The sequence below is a fragment of the Apodemus sylvaticus genome, chromosome 16, assembly GCF_947179515.1.
Source record: "Apodemus sylvaticus chromosome 16, mApoSyl1.1, whole genome shotgun sequence".
Lineage (NCBI taxonomy): Eukaryota > Metazoa > Chordata > Mammalia > Rodentia > Muridae > Apodemus > Apodemus sylvaticus.
In genome coordinates this window covers 66,198,022-66,215,175 of record NC_067487.1, presented here as the reverse complement: position 1 = coordinate 66,215,175, position 17,154 = coordinate 66,198,022, and the positions used below count along the sequence as shown (strand labels likewise).

The 17,154-nt window shown below is 44.1% G+C and overlaps 1 protein-coding gene across 1 annotated transcript in view; it reads left to right on the top strand.

Annotated features, from left to right (window-relative positions):
* Wdr41 (WD repeat domain 41) overlaps nucleotides 1-16,670 on the top strand; it is a 48,116-nt gene extending 31,446 nt beyond the window's left edge. The window contains exons 7-13 of the mRNA XM_052159790.1: nucleotides 3,610-3,672; nucleotides 5,218-5,328; nucleotides 9,629-9,813; nucleotides 11,932-12,053; nucleotides 12,786-12,874; nucleotides 13,549-13,682; nucleotides 16,276-16,670. Coding sequence (XP_052015750.1) covers nucleotides 3,610-3,672; nucleotides 5,218-5,328; nucleotides 9,629-9,813; nucleotides 11,932-12,053; nucleotides 12,786-12,874; nucleotides 13,549-13,682; nucleotides 16,276-16,431 — 860 coding nt within the window. The 3' untranslated portion in view covers nucleotides 16,432-16,670. The remainder of the gene's footprint in view (nucleotides 1-3,609; nucleotides 3,673-5,217; nucleotides 5,329-9,628; nucleotides 9,814-11,931; nucleotides 12,054-12,785; nucleotides 12,875-13,548; nucleotides 13,683-16,275) is intronic.
* Nucleotides 16,671-17,154: the final 484 nt, after the last annotated feature.

The following is a 17,154-nucleotide window of genomic DNA, read 5'->3' as shown; positions in this document are numbered from 1 at the left end:
TCACTGTGTGTATGTATGTGTGTATGTTCATATCACACTATCACTGTGTGCATGTATGCATGTGCATATCACACTATCACTGTGTGTATGTATGTGTGCACATATCACACAATCACTGTATGTATGTATGTGTGTATGTTCATAGCACACTATCACTGTGTGTATGTATGTGTGTATGTTCATATCACACTATCACTGTGTGTATGTGTGTATGTTCATATTACACTATCACTGTGTGTATGTGTGTATGTTCATATCACACTATCACTGTGTGTATGTGTGTGCATGTGCATATCACACCATCTTTATCTATTCATCCATTGATGAGCATGCAGACTGATTCCATCACCTCCCTATTTTAAGTAGTGTCACAGTGAATGTAGATGCACATACATGATAACCCTTGAGTGCTTTCAGTCTCGACCCATACCCAAGTGTGGGATAACAGAATCATGACCACTTAATAGTCCACAGTTTGGTGTGTTTTATATGTGTGTGTGCACATGTATGTGTGTAGTATGTGTGTATGTGGGGGGGGGCACAGGCTATGACACATTTATGAGGTCAGAGGACAACTAATGAGAATCCTTGTCTTCCCTGATGTAGCTCCTCAGGTCCCCAGGCTTGGGGACAAGCACCTTTATCCACTGAGCCAGCTGACTGCCCCTTAGTGAACATTTTCTGCATTTAAAATTCTCCTTGAAGAAGGAAGATTTTCATAAGTTTGAGGCCAGCCTGGGCTATGAGTGAGACATGCAAAACCACTCTCTGGCCTCTTCCGCGTCCGCCTCGTGCTCTCTCACGTTTCTTTCATCTCTTCTCTGATGCCTGTGAGGAGGAGAAGTTAGTGCAGGCACTGCAATAGTGCTGCTAGGCTGTGACAGGCAGGAGGAAAGCCAGTGAGTGGGACATCTGCATTTGCATATGATACATTACATATATCATATAGCAAGGTGGAAAGATTAACTTCATTAAATAATTTTTTGTTAACTTGTTCCAGTGTTTCAACCTTTTAATGCTTAAAGTTATGGCTAGTCTGAAACCATTTTATGACTTAGCTCTGATACTCAGATACTCAGTACTGTGTGCGTAAGGCCAAGCACAGTGCCACGTGCAGCTACTCAGGAGCTGACACAGGCTGCGGTAGGCCAGTCTGCACAATAGAGCAAAGCCCTGTCTATTGAAACCAGCCACAGCAACCCCACATACTAGACATTCTGCACATAAATAAACAACGTGTGGTGGTCTAAAGTCCAGTCATCTCAACATCAGTCACTTTGGAAATTAATAATTTATAATTGATATAATTTATAATTATAATTAATAATGCCCTCATTAGCCATAACTGTGCTGTTTGCCGGCCACTTCTCAGCCTTGACGAGGGTAGGCTCCACACAGGAGAGTCACTTCCTCTGTGCTCTTATGCAAATGCCCTGACAATCAGTGTTGCAGGAGCAGATAGACGACCGACGTGGCGTCCACTGACCCACTCAGGCTGATGCTGTCGACCTGGCGGAAGTGTCCTGTCTGTGAGGCTAAGAGCTTGTTCCTCAAGATAGTTCCTTACCCACCCTATCATTTCGTTTTCTCTTTCTCTCTCTCTCTCTCTCTCTCTCTCTCTCTCTCTCTCTCTCTCTCTCTCTCAGATTTTGACACCTTAGTTATAAATCATGATTCAGTTTGCTAGAGTGGCTTACAGAACTCAGGGAAACATATTCACCTACTTTAGTTCTACTGCAAGAGTTCCGAAGAAGAAATACAAAGGTCACGGTGGGAGGCCAGGGCACAGAGACTCCGTGCTCCCTAAGTGTGCTCCCTGCAGGACTGTCTTATGTCCAGCTTTACTGAGTCTATCTAAATCCTGTGTTTTTTTTAATGGAGGCTTTAGATATGTTTTTTTTTTTTTAATTTTATTCGATATATTTTTTATTTACATTTCAAATGATTTCCCCTTTTCTGGTTCCCCACTCCCCGAAAGTCCCATAAGCCCCCTTCCCTCCCCCTGTTCTCCCACCCACCCCTTCCCACTTCCCTGTTCTGGTTTTGTCTTATACTGCTACACTGGGTCTTTCCAGAACTAGGGGCCACTCCTCCTTTCTTCTTGTACCTCATTTGAAGTGTGGATTATGTTTTGGGTATTCCAGTTTTCCAAGCTAATGTCCACTTATTAGTGAGTGCATACCATGATTGATCTTTTGAGACTGGGTTACCTCACTTAGTATGATGTTCTCCAGCTCCATCCATTTGCCTAAGAATTTCATGAATTCATTGTTTCTAATGGCTGAATAGTACTCCATTGTGTAGATATACCACATTTTTTTGCATCCATTCTTCTGTTGAGGGATACCTGTGTTCTTTCCAGCTTCTGGCTATTATAAATAGGGCTGCTATGAACATAGTGGAATATGTATCCTTATTACATGCTGGGGAATCCTCTGGGTATATGCCCAGGAGTGGTATAGCAGGATCTTTCGGAAGTGAAGAATTGACAAACGGGACCTCATAAAATTACAAAGTTTCTGTAAGGCAAAGGACACCATCAAAAGGACAAATCGGCAACCAACAAATTGGGAAAAGATCTTCACCAACCCTACATCAGATAGAGGGCTAATATCCAATATATACAAAGAACTCAAGAAGTTAGACCCCAGAAAACCAAATAACCCTATTAAAAATGGGGTACAGAGTTAAACAAAGAATTCTCACCTGAAGAACTTTGGATGGCGGAGAAACATCTTAAAAAATGCTCAACTTCACTAGTCATCAGTGAAATGCAAATCAAAACAACCCTGAGATTTCACCTTACACCAGTCAGATTGGCTAAGATTAAAAACTCAGGAGACAGCAGATGTTGGCGAGGATGTGGAGAAAGAGGAACACTCCTCCACTGCTGGTGGGGTTGCAAATTAGTACAACCATTCTGGAAATCAGTCTGGCAGTCCCTCAGAAAACTGGGCATCTCACTTCTGATAGATATGGTTAATTAAACCATTTGTTGCTAGTGACCAACATTACTTTTGGCCCCTCTCCTTGGAGGTCAAGGGGTAAGGCTGAAAGTGCCAACCATGCCCTCCTATCTCAGTCCTTCTAGGGAGCAACGCTCATCCCAGAACCGCCAGCGACTGGCCAGACACTAGTTGTCTCATTAGAACACAGTGTCCGGAGACTTAAGGCATTTTAAGGGTTGTGTCAGCAAACAGAATGGAGGCCAGATATGTCTTCTGCATTGCCACATCATCTTATTTAGTGCAGGGAACATGCACAGTATTGAATTTACGTTGAGGGAAAACTCCAGTTTCATACCTCATTGAGGTAGCATCAAATGGTGGTTGTGGCACTTACCACAGGGATGCCTGAGGCTATATAAGAGTGGCAGAGTGTTCGCTGTTAGCACTGCAGGAGCCTGGTGACGTGTCCGACTGCCTTCCAAAAGCACCAGAAACTTATCCTAGCTAAGTTTCCATGGGTGAGCAAGAAAGGAAGTGTTCAGATAGCAGGTTTTAAGTGTGTTTTATGGGAAACAACTAATATAAAGTTAAGAAAGTTTTGTTTTTGATGTAAGCCATGATAGAAAATGATTTCCTTGTTTTATATCTTTTTTTCCTAAAGGCATCAGTGCTTTGGTTGAAATCCCTGGGAATTGTGTCGCTGCAGCAGTGGGCAGAGAATTGAGTGAGTACATTTCTATACATTTTTATATATTTCTATACATTTCTATAAGCTACATGAATACATGCATGCAAGTATGTCAGAAAGACAAGAGTGGGCTTATTTCAGAGATGTCTTCCTCTGCCCTAGCTCTGGCCTTTTGGTTTTTTGGATTTGGTTTTTTTGAGACAGGATTTTTCTGTATACCCCTGGCTGTCCTGGAACTCACTCTGTAGACCAGGGTGGCCTCGAACTCAGAAATCCGCCTGCCTCTGCCTCCCAAGTGCTGGGATTACAGGCGTGCACCTCCACTGCCCAGATAGCTCTGGCCTTTTGATGTTATTGAAAATGATACAGGGTAAACCATTTTTAAAGTGTTAGTTAGGTCAGCCTTCTTCTTCTTGTCAATATATTACAATATTATTGACTTCTGTTAATTTGATTAAATGATATATTTCCTGTTCTAAAGTTACTTAGCAGTAGTGTTTCCACTCAGACTTTATTCATATTAAGAAGAGTTCTTTTTGATATGAGCTGGGAGACTTGCTGACAGCCACATTTTGAATGTAAAAGGCTATTAGAATTTAATAATCTTGCAGAGTCTTTGACAGTTGGCAAAATATTGTCAGAGATGCAGGTAGAAATGTGTCATGACCTATTTTCTAGGGAGGGATATGAGGAGAAGTAAGACTCGGACAGTTGATTACTGCCTTCCAGGAAGGATGTGAGCCTTCAGCACTTTCTGTGTGAGGCGTGCTGTCTCTGAGCATCCTCAGCTCTGGCTCCTGTGGTTCCTCAGAGCCTGTGTGCACTGGTGTCAGCCTGTACATGACAGGCCTTCTGCCTGCTGTAGACTCTGGGCATTTGGCAGCAGTAACTGGGCCTATTCACATTTGGTAGCTGAAATTCCTAGAAAATTATAGATATTTTCTAAATGTTGGTTAATAGAACCACTTGATTTGATTTTAGGTTTTATGCATTGATTAAAATTAGTATGTACAGTTTAAATAAAACTATTTTGAAGTCATAAAATAAATCAAGGAGCATATTCAACATCTATAGTCAGTTAAGAAATTAAGAGCTATATTTTTAACAGCCTTTTTTTTAATTTTTTTTTTTATTTTTATTTTTTGCAGCTGCTGAAGCCTTTACTGAGTTGAAGGCCAGGAGTTTGTAGCTTATCTTGTGGCGGTGCTTACTGGCCTGGACACATGAGTCCTAGCGGAAGGAACTGGGGGTGGGGAGCAGGGGGAGGAGTAGGAGGTGAGCGGGGGTTGGTGGTGGCTGGTCCTGGTCTGGGCAGGAGCCGAGTGGTGCTCCTGACATGCTTTGGAGTCCAAGGAGGCGGCAAGGTTTGGAAGCCAATAAAGGAAGCAAGGTGAAAAAAACCCTGACTTAGGTTTGTGTACATACTTTAAGCATCTCGAGCATTTAGAAGAAATGGTCTAAGCTGGTATAAATGGATTCGTTTTGGAATTTCTTTTTTCTGTGTAACATATATTTTGTTCTTAATGCTTTTTGAATAGAAAGGTATCTTTTTAGCATTTTATTAAAATGACTGTCTTTTAGTAATTTTTAGGCTCGTAACACCCACAGAAGAATTGCCAGAATGGGATATTATTGAAGTTAAACGCCTTCTTGATCACCAGGACAATATTCTGTCATTGGCTAGCATCAATGGTAAGCTCACTGTGTGCATTTATGTTATGTAGGGTTTCAGAATTTCCAGATTGTTCCAGTATTTCAGAATTACTGTTAAAATAATACTTAGATCAGTGGAGATTGTTGTTGTACTCTAAGCTCTGGGACAGGAGAGCCTGACTCAAGCCTCATAGTTGGCATAGGCCATAGACTAAGGCGTAACTCCTAAGGAACCACTTGGTTCTTGGTACTTCACCATGGGCCATAGACTAAGGCGTAACTCCTAAGGAACTGCATGGTACTGGGTACTTTACCATAGGCTGTGAATTCCAGTGCTTGTAAAATTCTAGCATTCCTCACGAGTGGCTCTGTCTGTATCTATGTCAGCGATTGAGTATGACATCAGATGTCGGGAAAGGATCACAGACTCTGCTGTTGGCATTTAGTTGGTTCTTGTAGATAAGGGACAGCTGATGTCAGAACTGAACTGGGTGATCTGTGTGAGTCAGAGAGTGCTGGTGGAGACAGCAAGCAGATGATGTAAGACTGCTGGGAATGTTGACACAGCAGGAGCCTTACAGCACCAGAAGCCCTAGGGTGTGGGGGAGACGGGTGTGTGTGTGTGTGTGTGTGTGTGTGTGTGTGTGTGTGTGTGTGTGTGGTGTGTGAAAAGGAGTATGGAGCACCCCAAGTGTAGACTTGCTTGTGTGTCTTCATATGCCATTTGGTCCCATTTCGGATGCACCAGTGGGCATCCCCCAGCCTCAGCATCCTCCCCTCACTAGCCAGCATCTTTCAAAACCCAGGCGCACACCTTTCCAAGGATCAGGTCATCTGTCCTGCTGGACGTAACTGTGGCTGGGACCTCTTTGCATCTCTGTGCGTGAGTGGCAGCTCAAAACACAAGTTCTTCTATGGACAGCAATCCTTTGCGCCTTCTGGGAACCTCTGAACAGAGATGAAGTCCTGAAGCTTCTAGGGCAAGCAGGGCAGGTCTGGTCCACCATGTTGGTTATGCCTAGATGTGTGTCTTATTTTCATGGTTAAATACTGACATCATTGAAACATCAGTGAAGATGACCGATTATTGCCAAGTGAGCTTTAGATGGCTTTGTGGTCCAGCTTTTGCTGTGCAGTTAGGCATTTCACTTCTTGTCATTTTTTATTTTCTTTTAGTTTTTGCTGCCCTGCTTCTTTTTTCCCTCACATACCTAATGCCAGTGGCCAGTTACTGGGCTTACATATCGTAACAGAAATGTGTTTATAAGTAAACCTATTTCTTGCCAGGAGTAGTAGTGCAGCCCTTTAATCACAGCACTGGGGAGGCAGACTGGGGGGCCAGCCTGATCTACAGAGAGTTCTAGTACACAGAGAAACCCTGTCTTGAAAAACCAAAGATAGATAGATAGATAATTTAAAAACATTTTAAGATTATAATTACACCATATCCCCTTCCTGTTCCTCCCTCTCTGTCCTACCATATATCCTTCTATGTTTTCTGTAAAATTCATGGCCTCTCTACATCAGTTGTTGACACATACACACATATATATACATACACTCACCTATAGACACATGTACGTAAGTATGACCTGCTAAGTCTGTATAATGTTACTTCTGTGCACATTTTCAGGACAGACCATTTGGCTTTTTTAAGGCATGGAGAGACAGCTCGGTAGGTAGGAGAACTTTCTGTGCAAGCCTGAGGACAGCTCCTCAGAACTCACACAGAAATCCACATGTAGCTGTGTGCTTCTGTAACTGCATCGAGGGTGAAGGTGGAGAAAGGAAACTCACTGGGACTTGTTGGCTGCCACCGGAGCCAAAGACCAGCAAGAACCAGGTTCAGTGATAGATGCTGTCTTGAGGGAGTAAGGTGGAGGGTTGTTCAGGGTCTCCAGCTTCTCCTCTGACCTCCGTATGCATGTACAGAATACACACATCAACATACAACACATAACACACACACACACTTTTTAAAAATGAAGTGCATTTTCAGTGAGGTGGCCCCAGGGCAGCTTTATAGTGATATACTCGAATGCCCTAAAACATGCTTGATAAGTACCAGACTTGTTGAAGAGCTCTGAATGCCTGGGTAGTTTCCTAAGACATATGTCGGCCTTGCTAGACTCTTCTGGCAAAGGACTCTATGTATCCATTTCAGTCCTTTGCTTGCCCTGTGCTGACGGTATGGTGATCATGAAGTTTTAATGCTTGTGAGGTCTGGGTAGCCAGATGCCAGGAGAGATTTTCTCAAGTGGCTTTCAATACCACAGGGTGAGATACATCCACTGTTAGTATAGCACTCAGGTTGTTCGGTGTGAAACATTTTGAATCTGGAAATGTAAATAATTACACAGGGAGAAACTATCGCTAAGATGAACGCCACTGTTGTGTTTTGGGGAACAGATGGAAGAGGCCATTGATGCTGTGCTTCTGCTGGGTAACAGAACCACAGAGTGAGCAGCTGTGTGCCCTCAAAGAGTCAACTCTGTGCCGACTGCAGGCTGCATCTGGAGTCAAGGAGCTTCTTTCTCATCCTTGGCTTCTCTGAGTCTTTTGTAGCTGAATGAAATCAGAGGAAAAAAATTAGTACTGCTGAGGTTCTCAAAACTTCTACAGTGTTACAACTAAAATTGTTTTCCTCCTGAGATCAGAGAGAAACTTACTTCCACACACACAAATTCTGTAGTGTCAGTAAACTGTAGATACTGATAAGCTGTCAGGATATGATCCTGAAACCAAGCTAAAATAATGTTTATATCTAAGATCGATAGTGACTTTTATTTCTAAGAGATTGTTCATCTGGCTTTGGCAGATTTCAATTTTGGTTTATTTGATGAAAAGAATAATAAAGTCGTGGCTATCCACCTGTGTATTCCTAAACTGTAACTCACTATGTGCTTCTATACCATTAAAGTAGAGTAATACCAGAGGTTCAGAGATAGCATGGGATGTGTTTTAAAATAACTAGATATTTATTATTTAATTGGCTTTTTAAAAATAATTGTTCTCATTTAATGTATGAGGAATCCAAGACTGACAAAAGTTAATGATTTCCTGGAAACCACTGGGCTAGAATCAGGTGGACCCAGAATAGAACCTTGGTTCTATACTCAGTGTTGTTCTGTTCTGACTTGCATTAAGTATGTAGGAATAGAAATAAATTACACTGAAAGGTAACTCTAGGTCTAGCATTTGCACAGTGCCTATTAAATATGTAATGTATGAATTGTTTAACTCTTTGAAAGTTTTAAAGCTATTATTTTACAAGTTAAATGTAGTCCAAATATGACAATAGCAAGCAGCATTAAGAATGGAATTACCTGAAGACTGCCATCATTCCTATCAAACACCAGTGCACATGTGTCTGTGTGTCCTGAGCATGTGAACATATGTGCATGGTTTACAGTTTTGCAAGAATGTTATGTGAACATAGTTCTATGTCAATATAAACATACTTTCACAGCTTAATTTTCAACAGCTAATATTTTTTTTATTTTATGGTTGTTTGATTTACTTATTTAGTCTGTAGTTGGATATTTAGGTTGACCTAAAATTCTTAGGATTATATCTCACAACTTTTGTACATACATTGTTATGTATTTCCCTCAAGATAAAGTCCCTGAAATGGAACTGGTGAGCCAATATGTTTACTATTTTACAGTTTGACTCATATGAAATTCACCTTGGAAATAATTTTACCAGGTTATACCAAATGCACTAAGACATCAGTAGTGTGTAAACATGCTGGCTCCCACATGATCCTCCCTGTGTTTGCATGTTACCAAACATTTCTCTGATTATTAAAGTAGTTAAAAATGCTATCACATGTTCATTTTCCATCTGTTTTCTTTTTCTTAGTAATTCCCAGGGGTGCTGTATGCATTGAACATAATGAGCCATTTGACATTGAGTTGCCAGTTCTCCCCATTTTTAATCCCCCGAACCCCACCCCCAAGCAGGTATTTCCTTCATGTCTTCCTCTACCTTGCTTCTTTTAAGGTCCTTTTGCCGCTCTCTTCATAGAACTATTTACCTTATTTTATCCACTCCTATAAGCGCCGTCAGTGTTTTAATTGGTAAGTTTTGGCATCCTTTTTAGGTATGATTCTTTAATTTTATTCCTGCAAAAGGTGACCAAGATTACAGATAGTATTTTTATTGACATAAACTACACTATTTCTCTAAAGTAAGTGAATTAGTCTCTTTCTGCTCTTCATGTTGTCACATTAATCTTTCTGATTAGCTTGTCTAGGTACAACTGGGAGGTGCACACAGTTTTATTTTTAGCCTTGAGACCGTGATCGGTAATGAGGCATCTGTGAACTTTTCCTAGATACAAGCTTCGCCACTGGCTCCCACGTGGGGGAGCTGATCGTCTGGGATGCCCTGGACTGGGCTGTGCAGGCCTATGAGCGCACCTTCTGGAGCCCGACTGCACAGCTGGATACTCAGCAGGAAATAAAGCTATGCCAAAAACAAAACGACATTTCTATTAATCATTTCACATGCGACAAAGAGGTAGGTAGTGTAAGTTATAATTGTTACAAATAAAATTAGTATCTGATATGTAAAGCCGTATATAGTAGATATAAAAAGTTATGATTCTGGGATGTTGAGAGGGCTTAGTAGGTGAAAGCACTTCTAACCTAAGTCCAATGGACAGGATCCATAGGTTAGAGAGAACACACACACACACACACACACACACACATATACACACACACACACACACTGCACACACATAGTACACACATACACTGCACAGCATATACACATACACATCCAAACACCCAAACACACACCAAACACACCACACACTCATGCCACACATATGCACTACAAACACACACACACACCACAAAAAAAAAGCAATGGAAAAGTTATTATTATCTATTATCTATGGTTTCAGGTTTTAAAATGGCCTGACAATCTTATAAAGACTGTAGCACTTACATTCTTTTTTTTGTATGTATATACATCTATACATCTATACATATACATCTATACATATGTACATATATACATATATATATGTATATATTTTTTCTATATTCTTTGTTTACATTCCAAATGCTTTCCCCTTTCCCAGTTCTCCCCTCCCCATATGTCCCATAAGCCTTGTGCCTAATCTTGCATCTAAGGACATTGTTATAATGCAAATTACAGATCTCATTTGGGCTGGATTAAGTCATCCCATCGTGTTCGAGGTTACTGGTTCGTTTGTTTTAAATTCTGGTGTATTTCCCAAGGAGGGGAAAATGTTAAAATGCTGAGAAATGTTTCCCTTCTAGGTTGCTGGCATCCTGGCCAGAATGCCAGGCTGAGGCCAGCTCCTTGGGCTGACAGTAGAGCTCTGCGCATGCGCTGTAAAACCGGCAGCACACACTGCTGCCTCTGACCTCTGAGCTCAGTCTTTCCTGTTAGCCTCAGTGGCTCACAGAGCCCCATGGGTTAGAGGAGTTATTTTTCCAGTGTTCACAGCCTTTGGGCAAGATGCTGAGGAAACCTTTCATTCTAGTCTGCTTTCTATTTACACATGCTGTCATTTTATTAAACATGTCAGTAAGAGTGATTTTCTCTTCTTTGTACGACTTTTTGTGCTACGTGTGTGTGTGTGCATGTGTGTGCACATGAGTGTGAGTGTTATATGTACAGGTTACCTGTGTGTGTTGTGAGTGCATGTTTATGTGAATATTTTGCATGTGGTGTGCAGCCAGCACCACATATGAGTTTGGAGGCTGAAAGTTAGTGTTAAGAGTCTTCATCTCTTCACCTGAATTTAAAAATGTTTGTGTGTTTAAGTGTGTGTGTGAGCATGTGTGCACATATGTGTGTACGTGTGCATGCATATATGTGTGTGTACGTGTGTGTGTGTGTGTGTGTGTGTGTGTGTGTGTGCAATTGTGCTGTGACCCCCCCATGTGGATGTCATCTTCGTCACAGGGGTCCCAGGGTTGGAACTCAGGGCATCAGGCTTGGTAGCAGGCACCTTTACCCACTGAGCCATCCTACCAGCCCTTCAGTTTCTTCAATTTTAACTCACCCATCTGGAAAGTAGCAGCACTGCTTTCCTTTTGTACCTTCACAAGATGCTCTAAGGCTGAAGTAAAGTGAGCATTAGCAAAAGTCCTTTCTATGAAGTGTCTTTTGTCTTTTAATTCTCCAGCTGACCTAGGAGAGCGCCACTGCCGCAGATACTCAATCCTTCAGGTTGTTTACAGGCTTCTGTTTGCTTAGGATGTGTGCTGGAACACACATTTTGACTGTTTCCAGGCAAGCGCAGCTGAGTCAATTCCCAAGGGCCCTGTGCTCTGTGGAAGCGCAGGCCGCACCTTCTGCCACGGGGCCAGGGGAGCAGCCACAGCCTCTGCAGCTCTGGTCTCCAGCGAGGAGAAGGCAGGGCTGAGCTGCCCTGTGCAGAGCCTTCTCAAAGGGGCTTCCCCCTGCCTAAGGCGCTAACCCTTCCTCGGTGGCTTTGACACTGGGGACTTGAGAGGGAAGGACTACAATTCTTGTCTGAAGGCTGGGAAGGTAACAGTGGCTTTGCAATGTCACACAGGGGCAGGAAATCTACCACACCGGGTAGTAAAGACAGCTTTATGCCAATTTCTGAATTTTCTCCCTCTCCCTGCCTAGAATATATTTGCTGCGGTTGGAAGGGGGTTATATGTGTATAACCTACAGTTGAAGCGTGTGATTGCCTGCCAGAAAACCGCACATGATTCCAACATCCTACACATTGATAAACTTCCAAACAGGTACAGTTCCCATTGCTTCTGCAAAGATGAAAGTCACGGTTCCCAGGGTCACCAGCGTAATTTCTGCAGTGGCCAAATTACCTGGTTGCATGTCTTGACCTTGGCATTCTTCTTCAAATAGAGAATGTTCCATGGCTGACTGTAACTGAGGAGCTGTAGCAATATATGACAAAATTTTACAAAAGCATGACGGTTTATTTAAAACTGTCATTTAATAAGGTAAAAAAACCCAGGTCACTTACAATGTATTATTTTTTCTTTTTTATAGTTTCTATAAACTCATTTCTTTTTATGGTAGCGTATGTTTACAGATAAAATTAGATAGTAGGCCCATTACATCCTGAGGCAGCTAAGGCCTGAGGGTTGACTCGGCAGCTAAGGATCTAGTGATGATGTCCGGGACCAGGTTATCCACGCCAGGTGGGGAGGATGTGAGGCACTGTGGAAAGACAAGGAACAAGAGGATGGGAAGGAGGCGGCTTAGGACACTGTGTAGCTCCTATAAATAAAAATCGGAAATGGAGGTGATAATTTGATGTCATTGCGCAGTAGTGTGGTGTGTGCTCTGCTGGTAAAAGCTTCCAGTTTGAACTGGGAAGCCGCGCTAACCTGTGATGGTCAGCCCTGCCCACAGCTGGCTGCAGGAGGAGGCCCGAGGGTTTCAGCAGTGAGCACTTGGCCTCCCTCCCCAGGGGCTCCTTTGGGCCTTTTCTCTGGCTTTTGTTCCCACAGGCAGTTAATCTCATGCTCAGAAGATGGCGCTGTGCGCATGTGGGAGGTCCGAGAAAAACAGCAGCTGGCCGCCGAGCCTGTCCCAACAGGTGTGCGCCTGCTTTCCTCCACCCAAGCGGGCGGGGCGGGGCGGGGCCGGGCGGGGCGGGCGGTTCCTCTCCCTCCTTTGTGCCTCTCTTTTCTCTCTCCCCTCTCTCTTCTCCACTCCCCTCTTCATCTCATTTGACAGGAAAACGAAAGGTGTTAATGAGGAGCCGCAGGAGCCATGTAGAATGTGCTCCGTGTAGGAGTCGGACATTTACAGAAGCATCTTACTTTTGCCCCAGTGTAAATCTGTTTCGTTATTTCAACTGAATTAATTGCAGTTTTATATTTTGAAAGAAAACTGTGACTTTCAAGTAATCTAAATGACCAGGAAGCACACACACACACACACACACACACACACACACACACACAGAGTCTGAAGTGCTTTTCTCCCCTGATTTTTGGTGATCACACACACCCTTTAAGGCTGATCACTTCCCTTGCGCTCCAGGGTCTGTTTTCTTGCCACTGGTGGACAGATAGGGTGGTCAGGAGATGAGGGGCTAGGTGAATTAGGAAAACACAGCAAATGTCTTCACAGAACCCAGCAGTGTCTGAGCCGCCAGCTCAGCCCTTGATGAACCGAGTGTGAGACGTGATTGTACTCAAACTTCGTCTTCCTGTAAGGAAAGAGCTTGGTAGTTTTTGAAATGACTGAATGATTGTCTTTTTGTAGGATTTTTTAACATGTGGGGATTTGGAAGAGTAAACAAACAGGCCAGCCAGCCTGTTAAAAAACAGGAAGAAAACGTCACCACGTGTTCCCTGGAGCTCATCGGAGATCTGATCGGACACTCGTCGTCCGTCGAGGTATCGCTTCCGTTAGGCATGCAGTCCTGGCATCCCCGACCTTGCATCGTGCTTCTTCTGAATTCAGTTGCTCTGAATAAGACCCACACACTCTCAGCTGTAGGCTTTTGCCAGACAAGAATATAGAATAAGATGATGGTACAAGTAGTTAGGGCAGCCCTTCATAGAGACAGGATCTGAGGATGCAGGCGGTGTACTGGTTTAAGGATGGGCTTGCTTGCCAGTGTATGGGAGGAGAGACAGGTCAGGACCTGTTATGACCTTAAGTATACATCACAATAATCAAAAGAGGAAGCTGGGTGCTGGGCCTCTGTGTGTAGGGTAAGAGCCTCAGCAGACTCTAGCTCCAGGGATCATTACCAAACTCAGGATCAGAGGATTGTCTCCATCTGCCTTTGGTTAATGCTTGTTTTATAGAACCCTGTTGCCCTGCGGTATGCATGGTGAGGGCTGGGAACTACGTACAAGAGCCTCACTTGTGGCATTGCACGCACATGGATATCTTACAATAAGCACCATTGTTTGTAAGGAAGGAAGGACTGGTGGTACAGAGGCCACGGGAGCTGGTAACAGTGTGACCAGATAGCAATGGAAGAGGCCCCTAAGTAAAGCATTTCCCGGATTGTTCTTCCGGGTTTTAGCTCGTGAGGAACAAATTACCTTTAATTTGGATGGGCGTTCATAACTAGAAGCAGCAGCCACACTGGCCATTGAAGATTTGTATAAAATGGAGCCCTTGTTCTCTGTAGAGAGGAAGGAAAAAGCCCTAACTGAGCTGGTGGTCAAGGCTACTCATGACTGACTCGGTGAAAGGCAGTGATTAGAATCACTTCTTGCTGTATCCTGTAGAAGTCCGCAGAGGTAGAGGATTTGAGGCGAGCTTCAGAGGCTATGCCAGGCTAACAGATGCAGAGGCGCGGCCCCGGTGTCCCTGGTACTCGGAGCCACGCCTGGCTCGGCTTTGCTGTTCTCTGTGGAGCCGCTTGGTGCTTTGTCTTCACCTTTGCTTTGGCTTGAGTGGCTGTGCTGCAGATTACAGGGGTGTGCGGAGGCGGTGGGCAGCAGGCGTAGCTCGTGCTGTCTGTGGCTGTGGCAGAGAGCTGACAGCCTGGATCGACTCACCGGGTTTCCAGAAACAGGCATTAACCAGAGAGAAATCCTGAGAGAAGAAGGCCGACGAGCTTAGTTTTCAAATAATGGGAACCCACCGAGCATATGAAATCCATTTTCCCTGCAGTGCCCACGAAGGCTAGAAGAGGGTGTTGAATCCTCAGGGGCTGGTTGTGAGGAGTCCTGTAGGTGCTGGGAATCGAACCGAGGCATTCTGGAAAAACCGGCTGCGCCATCTCTCCATTAAAAGTTTTAAGCGGTGGACAAGACCCTTGAGACCACACGTTTATCAGTCTATGAGTGAAAGGTTCCAGAACTTTCTTGGACTAGTTTGCTCCTTTGTCTCCTCCCCGCCCCCAAGGCTCTCACAGGCGGTCCTCCCCAGTCCGGGCCCATCACTGTGCTGGAGCTGGCGGGGGCTGCCCTGAATACCCTCCGGCTTCTGTTCTCCTTCTCACGGCCTGGCCCCGCCCTTCTGCCTGCGCACCAATGATGTTCCAATTCTCTTGAGAATTTTTGCTGTGTATTTCTCCTTTTTACTCCATAGTCATCTGAGAGTCCTAACCTTTGACCTTATTCTCTTGTCCCCGGCTCCTCCCTCCTCACCCTGGGTCATTAAAGGACCCCGCCCTTGTCCTAGGTCTCTCTCCCACACCGCCCCTCTCTCGGTCCACAGCATCATCCTCTCTCAGTTCTGCACTTAGCCTGTGTCCTCTGCCTCCCCAGTACCCCGCCCCCCTTCACGTGGAGAGTGCCCTCTCCGTGGTCCTTCTGCTGTTATTGCTGGGTCTCCCTTCTGAGTTTCTGTGGCACGGCACAGTGCAGTGTCTGATTCAGTTATGAAAACCTTTCATTGGTACCCCAGTTGTTGGCCCTCATTTTTACAGCAGGGGCGGCAAGCAAGCTGAAGTCATCCAGTAACCGCTGTGTACTGGCTTTGCATCTTGATTTTACAGAAACCGCTGAAGCCAGTCTTTATCTAGGAAATTTGGGATTAAGACATTTTATTGGTAGCCATTTTCTAGTAAATAAAGCAAGTGTGAGAGAACCGGTGCCCGACAAATCTTAAAGCCAACGGGCGACTAATTAGATTGTGGTGAATTCAGAAGATGAAGTGTAAGAACTCATATACTTTGCAGGAATAGCATTACTGTACTTCTGTAGTTGGTCAGCAATAGCCATTGAAGTATTAAGTATTGATTATAACAGCAGGTTTGGAGGAACATTTTCACTAGGCTTTGTGGCGTGTGCAGCACTAGGGAGAGCTAATACAGCAGGAGGTGGTGATCTTCAGACCAGGCCTGGACTGAGCGTCAGGACACAGCCTGGTGGTAGAGCAGTGGGCATGACCCTGGCTTGACACACCAGTGCTAAAAGCAAGGAAGTCTCTCAGCAGGCAGTGAAACCACGCTCAAGTAAAGCGCGTGCGTAGCTTTAGCCTCTTCGTGCCAGCCTTGAATTGGTGTTCCAATTTGTGTTCCAGATGTTTCTATACTTTGAGGATCATGGGCTAGTGACATGCTCTGCAGATCACCTCATTATTTTGTGGAAAAATGGAGAGCGAGAATCTGGATTACGCAGCTTGAAGTTATTTCAGAAGTTAGAAGAGAACGGCGACTTATACCCAGAGTCTACTTGAAGGAGCTGGAGAAGGATGCACAGGCGAGCCCTGCACACGTCAACACACTTCTCTGAAAACCATCAACACATCGATCCCTTATGTACTGTTTTCTTGCCCATGAAGTTCTGTCGGTCTGTCAGCAATATGTGTCCACCCAAGAACATAGCACATGTTCTTGCTGCTGTGCAACTAGTGGGCACTGTGTTCTATCTCTTAAAACAGAAAAAAAAAGATAAATGTAAAGTTGTCACATATTATTTACAAGTTTTATTTCAGGTTCCTTTAGAGACTGTTTAAGTCTTGACATGGGAGATATATCCTTTCTGCTACAAATTCTCCTGCTCCTCAGTAGCTATCAGGGTCCAATAGACCCACACTTGAATATTAGTGTCCCCCCAAAAGGAATTATATTTTTTTAAGTAGATCAGTGATTCTGTCTGATACCAACTAATTTTAGTCATTGAAAAAATATTCACTCGTGCCCACTTAATTCCCCATGTGCTCTGGTCCACGGCGTCATCTGAGTATTTCTGTCTTAGTGTGAACTGGCCTGGCCCTTCGGGTATTCCTGGGATGTGTCCTGGGTTAGGAAGGAGGAGGCACAGCTTTGTTTTCAGGCCAGGAACTGTAGCTGCATTGCCCTGTCTGCCTGCTCTGTCTTTGCCTTAAATGGTTGAGAGCAGATTAGCAGTGGGGCTCTCTGAACATCCTAAGGCTGGACCCTCTTCCTCGCTCTACCAG